This window comes from Pelophylax lessonae (genome assembly GCF_965119305.1).
Source record: "Pelophylax lessonae genome assembly, chromosome: 6".
Taxonomy (NCBI): Eukaryota; Metazoa; Chordata; class Amphibia; order Anura; family Ranidae; genus Pelophylax; species Pelophylax lessonae.
The window spans coordinates 13,033,074-13,040,155 of NC_138773.1; the positions used below are offsets into that span (position 1 = coordinate 13,033,074).

Sequence of the window (7,082 nt, forward strand, 5' to 3'; positions counted from 1 at the left end):
TCAAAATTATTGCATTTGGTCTCGTCTTTGAAACCTAGTTTTTGTCCCCATCATACAAGTTGGACGTGGCACAAATTCAAATGGTCATTTCTTTCAGGTAAGGTGATAACAAAGTTTTATTTTATTTTTTGTTTCTGAAGCAGCAGAAATAATTTACTTTTCTCAGTCTTTTGGATGATGGACAATGGATATTACACAGCTCAGTGCATCCTGCAGTTACAGGCAATTGGTGCTCCATGCATCCCTGTTACAGCCAATATTTTGGATTTTTTGGTGAAAAATTGTAACATTTATCATGGCTGACATAAACAAGAAATCGGTTCAGTTTTTGTGCACCATTTCAGTCAGCATCCTAAGTTAATTGAATTTCTATATTCCATATTTAAGATTGATATAAATTAGGTTTTACTTTAAGTTGTAGAAAAATGTGAATTGTATTTTATTTATAGGCAAATATGGAATTTATAAACATGAAATGGCAAAAAACGAAAAAAAAAAATTGAGGGAAAGCTTTATGCAACTTTCTTATTTTTAAAGTATTTTGGATTTCAGATTAAGATATCGGTTTATATATACATAAGATTTTGTTACAATGAGAAATCAGTCAATACTGAATGAATTCATTCTTTCTGGACTGTCTGACCTTCCGGCTCTTCAGCTCCCTCTCTTTCTCTTCTTCCTTCTTATCTACATTCTGACATTAATCTGGAATGTGCTGACCATTGTCCTCATAGTCACCGACTCTCACCTCCATGTTCCTATGTATTTCTTCCTTGGGAACCTGGCTGCTTTGGACCTCTGTTATTCCTCATTAACCGTCCCACGAATGTTATTTGACCTTCACACCAAGACAAGAAAAATTTCTATAAAGGCTTGTATGACCCAACTATTCTTCTTTATGTTCTTTATCGTTTGTGAAGATTTTCTGTTGACTGTCATGTCCTATGATCGATATATCGCCATTTGTAAGCCGTTACATTACACACAGATCATGAGTTGGAAAGTGTGTATACAGTTGGTGTCCATTGCATGTTGTCTCAGCTTTACCCATTCTTTGGTCCATACACTTAATGCCTTCAAATTAACATTTTGTGGATCAGATATTATAGAAAACTTCTTCTGTGACCTTCCACAATTGTTTCAGATCTCCTGCAGTGACATCTTCATCAATATTCTGCTTGTTTTCCTCTTGGGTGGCATCCTTGGAGGTGGATCGCTAATACTGACCTTCCTGTCCTATGTCTATATATTCAAAACTGTTCTTAAAATTCAAGCTAAAGGCAATAGAAGCAAAGTTTTCTCTACTTGTAACTCTCACCTGACATTGTTGTTTATGAATTATGGCTCTGCAATGTTCAATTATTTTTGGCAATGTGCTGGTCGTCATTTTTCTGGGGACAAAGTGCTGTCCATCTTTTACACGGTGATCCTTCCTCTCCTCAATCCTCTCATTTACAGTCTGAGGAACCAGGACTTTAGAACAGCATTTCAAAGTGTTTTCAGGAAGATCTTCCCACAAAAATAGAGAAAGATGCAAAAGTACCCTCCTTTGACCTACTGTATATAAGAAATCCTTTGAGAAGCTATTTTCTTTAACCACTTGACCTCCGGAAGATTTACCTCCTTCATGACCAGGCAATTTTTTGCGATACAGCACTGCGTTACTTTAACTGAAATTTTTTTCCCACAAATAGAGTGGTATTTGATCACCACTGCGTTTTAATTTTGTTTGTGCTATAAACAAAAAAATATCGACAAATTTGAGAAAAAAATAAAAGTTTACGTTCTGCTATAAAACATATCCAATAAGAAAATTTAAAAAAATCAAATTTCTTCATAACTTTAGGCCACTATGTATTCTTCCACTTGTTTTTGGTAAAAAAAAAAAATCCAAAAAAGTGCATATTGATTGGTTTATGTGAATGTTATAGCGTCAAGAAACCATGGGATATATTTATGGAATTTTTATTTATTTATTTTTTTTACTAATAATGGTGGTGATTGGCGATTTATAGCGGGACTGCGATATTGCAGCAGACTATTGGACACTAACTGAAACCTTTGACAATTTGTGGGAACCAGTGACACTAATACAGTGATCAGTGCTAAAAATATGCACTGTATATTTTTGGGGGGAATACTGCGCTTCAGGGATATTGTGTGTAATCACTGCAGTCACACTCTCTAAACTGATGTTGGTGTACACGCCAAGTTAATTAATCAAATAAATAAATAAAAAAAACTCTTCAATATCTTTCTAAAATGCTTTCCTTATATATATATATATATATATATATATATATATATATAAACTCAATAAATATATACGGTTATTATACAAAGTGCAAAGTGACTTGAGTGTAATAAATCAATAATAAATATAAAGTGCCTATAGTGATTATAACTATGGTACTGTGCAATAATGCAAATACAAGAAGGTCTGGGAGTAAGGTGCATATATAGTGCATAAAATTATATATAGTACTCTGTGCAATATATGAGAAAAAAACTATGAATCAATCTATAGTTCCAAAAAATTGTGTTGTACACAAATTAACAGTACAATCAAAGAATCAAGAAACAAACAAACAATATTTTTCACTTTCTGCTATATAACATTCCCCCCAAATAAATTTTTTTAACATTTTAGGCCAATTTGTTTTCTGCTACATATTTTTGGTAAAAAAAATTGCGTCTACTATCTATGGGAAAGATTTATTTCATTTTTATTGTTTTTTTACTAGTAATGACGGAGATCTGCGATTTTTAGCGGGACTGCGACATTGCGGCGGACAGATCTGACCCCTAACTGACATTGTTTACACTTTTGGGGGGGGGGGGCAGTGACATTACTACAGTGATTAGTGCTAAAAATATGCACTGTTACTGTAATAATGACATTGGCAGGGAAGGGGTTAACACTGTGGGTGATCAAGGGGTTAAATTTGAGCCTAGGGGAGTGATTCTAACTGTATGGGGGCGTGGCTTGTGAAATGATCATAGAGGCCTGTGATCCTATAAAGAAGGATCACAGGCACTCTGTGATCATTCCAGAGAGAAGAATGGTCGGCTGTGTTTACAACAGCCGACCGTCCTTCTCTCTCAGTGGGGAGCGATCGCAGGTGTCAGGTGGCAATCGGAGCCGCCTGCCCCGTGCATCAGAGCCTCTGTTGCCCCTAGTGCAGGTTCGTGCAGGAGGGTCAGCCTGCCGCAGTATATATGCGGCAGGCGGTCCGGAAGACATTAATGCATCTCTATTGTAAAATATGGTTGCATCAATCTAAACTTCTAGTATATAAAGTGCTTCTTTGATTCTGTAAATCAATATGCTTCTTCCAGTGTTAGGTGCTAAAATTAAGTGTCCAAAAATGTAATATAAAATAGTCCAATCAAACATAAATCAATCCAATAAAATAAATAAGCATATAAAGTGATCCGTAGTGCTTTCTATTTTCCTCCACCTTCCTGTTGCTCACCTCACTCAGGTAAGTCATACGCCTGTATCACTTAACCAGTGGTTCCTTTGGTTTTAATTCTTCTCCGCTTTATTCGTCTCCCTCTGGGATGGTTGATGCACCTGCACTTTGTATATATTAACCACTTCCATACAGAGCAGTTAGACACCCTTCCTGCCCAGACCAATTTTCAGCTTTCAGCACTCTCACACTTTGAATGACAATTGCTCAGTCATGCTACACTGTAACCAAACAAAATTTTTATCATTTTTTTCACACAAATAGAGCTTTCTTTTGGTGGTATTTGATCACAACTGGGGTTTTTTTTTTTTCGTGATATATGCAAAAAAAGAGCAACAATTTTGAAAAAAAAAACACTTTTTTTAGTTTCAATTGTAAAATTTTGCAAAAAATTAATTTTTCTTCATACATTTGGGCCAAAATGTATACTGCTACATATCTCTGGTAAAATTAACCCAAATTAGTGTATATTATTTAGTCTGTGTGAAAGTTATTGAGTCTAGAAGCTATGGTACCAATTACTGAAAATTGATCACACCAGATGTACTGACTGCCTATCTCCTTTGGCTGGCCATACACTATACAATTTTCTTGTTCAACTTTCCTTTAGATTTACCAAAACCATGTAATATAGGGTCAAACCTAAACACTTTCAATTTGTATGCAGTCAGGCAGGCCCTTGCACTACATAGTTTAAGGTAAATCTAAAGGAAATTGAATAAGAAAATTGTATATTGTATGGCCAGCCTTTCTTGAGGCCCTGAAATGTCAGGACAGTACAAATACTGCCCAAATGACCCCTTTTTGTAAAGTAGACAGTCCAAGGTATTTAGTAAGAGGCATGGTGGGTTTTTTGAAGTTGTAATTTTTTCCCACGATTCTTGGGAAAATGAAGAAAACATTTTTTTTTCTTTTTTTCCTCACAAAGTTGTCAATTTATAAGCTATTTCTAACACATAGCATGTACACAGCAAAAATTACACCCAAAAATACATTCTGCTACTCCTTCCGAGTATGGCGATATCACATGTGTGAGACTTTTACACAGCCTGGCCACAAAAAGAGACTCCACGTCCAAGTAGCACCATAAGGCGTTTTAGGAGCATAAATACACATAAAACTTTCTTACTACCTATCACACTTTTCAAGGCCCTAGAGCACCAATACAATGGAAAAGTCCACAAAATGACCCCATTTTGGAAAGCAAACACTCCAACGTATATTCTATGAGGCATTATGGGTCGTTTGAACATATCATTGTTTTCCACAGGTTTTTGGAAAATGTGGGAAAAAAATGAAAACTTTTTTTTTTTACACAAAGTTGTCAATTTATAGGATATTCCTAACACATAGCATGTACACAGCAAAAATGACACCCCAAAATACATTCTGCCACTCCTCCTGAGTATGGCAATACCACATGTGTGAGACTTTTTCACAGCCTAGCCATATAGAGGGGCCCAACATCCAAGGAGCATCATCATGCATCCTAGCCACTTGCCTAGGCCTATTTTTGACATTTAGTGTTTACAAGCTAAAATCAGTTGTTTTGCTAGAAAACTGCTTAGAACCCCCAAACATTATATATTTTTTTTAGCAGAGACCCTAAAGATTAAAATGGAGATTATTGCAATATTTTTTATCACACCGTATTTGCGCAGCGGTCTTCCAAACACAATTTTTTTGGAAAAAATTCACTTTTTTTAATTAAAAAATAAGAAACCAGTAATGTTAGCCCAATTTTTTTCCATAATGTGAAAGATAATGTTACGCCGAGTAAATAGATACCCAACATGTCATGTTTCAAAATTGCGCACGCTCACGGAATGGCGACAAACTTTGGTACTTAAAAATCCCCATAGGCGACAATTTAAAAATGTCTACAGGTTGCCATCTTTGAGTTACAGAGGAGGTCTAGGGCTCAAATTATTCCCCTTGCTCTAACGATCGTGGCGATACCTCACATGTGTGGTTTGAACACCGTTTACATATGTGGGCGGGGTTTCCGTATGCGTCGCTTCTGTGCGCGAGCTAACGGGGACAGGGTGCTTTAATTTTTTTTTTTTTTACTATTTATTTTATTTATTATTTTTTATTTTTACACCGTTTAACAAAAAAAAAAAAAAAGGATCATTTTTATTTCTATTACAAGAAATGTAAACATTACTTGTAATAGAAAAAGGCACGACAGGACCTCTTTTTTGTGAGATCTGGGGTCAAAAAGTCCTCAGATCTCACAAGTACACTAAAAGATAGAAAAAAAAAAAAAAATTATTATATAAAATGAAAAAAAAAAAAGGACCTTTAAACCGGTTGCTAGGCAACAACATTTTCCGTAGCTCCGGTCTTCCAAGACCATAGAGTCAAGTGAGGGCAAGCTTGCCCTCACTCGACATCCTGTCTGTTAGGATCCGGGACCGGATCGTTTTCCCCGCTGTCGGCGGGTCCGGTAAGCGGGGAAAAGGACCGGACGCGGCGGGAGGGGGGGGCACCTCTTCCGCCATCCCGGAAGGGTGATCCCACGGCGAATCCGCCGCTGGGACCACCCTTATCGGAAAGCCAACCGTCCACCGTTTAAAAAAATACCAGGGTTATGGCAGCTATCTGCTGCCATAACACGGGTATGTAGGTTTAAACGGAGGACGTATATAAACCTTTTTGGACTTAGACATGGTGGCTGTATGAAGGGCGACAGGTACTCGGGTACTTTGTTGGGCAGGTGACAGGTACTCTGGTACTGATGAGCAGGTGGCAGGTACTCGGGTACTCCGATAGGCAGGTGACAGGTACTCGGGTACTCTGATGGGCAGGTGACAGGCAGGTGATAGGTACTGATGAGTAGTACTGATACTGATAGGTGATACTGATACGTGATAGGTACTGATGAGTACTGATGAGTAGTGATGGGTACTGATGAGCAGGCGGCAAGTACTCGGGTACTTCTGGCGTCAGGTACTCTGATGAGCAGGTGGAAGGTACTCGGGTACTCTGATGGGTAGGTGACAGGTACTCAGGTACTCTGATGACGGGTACTCCGTTGACAGGTACTCAAAGTACCCGAGTATCCGTCATCAGAGTACCCGAGTACCTGTCATCAGAGTACCCGAGTACCTGTCATCAGAGTACCCGAGTACCCATCATCAGAGTACCCGTCATCAGAGTACCCGAGTACCTGTCATCAGAGTACCTGCATACCTGTCATCAGAGTACCTGAGTACCTGTCATCAGAGTACCCAAGTACCTGTCATCAGAGTACCCGTCATCAGAGTACCCAAGTATCTGTCATCAGAGTACCCGTCATCAGAGTACCCGAGTACCTGTCATCAGAGTACCTGCGTACCTGTCATCAGAGTACCCGAGTACCCGTCATCAGAGTACCCAAGTACCTGTCATCAGAGTACCCGGGTACCTGTCATCAGAGTACCCGAGTACCTGTCATCAGAGTACCCGAGTACCCGTCATCAGAGTATCCGAGTACCCGTCATCAGAGTACCCGAGTACCTGTCATCAGAGTACCCGTCATCAGAGTACCCGAGTACCTGTCATCAAAGTACCTGCGTACCTGTCATCAGAGTACCCGAGTACCCGTCATCAGAGTACCCAAGT

The 7,082-nt window shown here is 38.6% G+C and overlaps 1 protein-coding gene across 1 annotated transcript; it reads left to right on the forward strand.

The window, feature by feature from the left end:
* Window positions 1-592: 592 nt before the first annotated feature.
* Window positions 593-1,525, forward strand: LOC309558313 (olfactory receptor 5AR1-like; the record flags this gene model as incomplete). Its single annotated transcript, XM_082261368.1, has 1 exon — window positions 593-1,525. One exon carries the CDS (start codon window positions 593-595, stop codon window positions 1,523-1,525), a length of 933 nt encoding a protein of 310 aa, XP_082117494.1.
* Window positions 1,526-7,082: the final 5,557 nt, after the last annotated feature.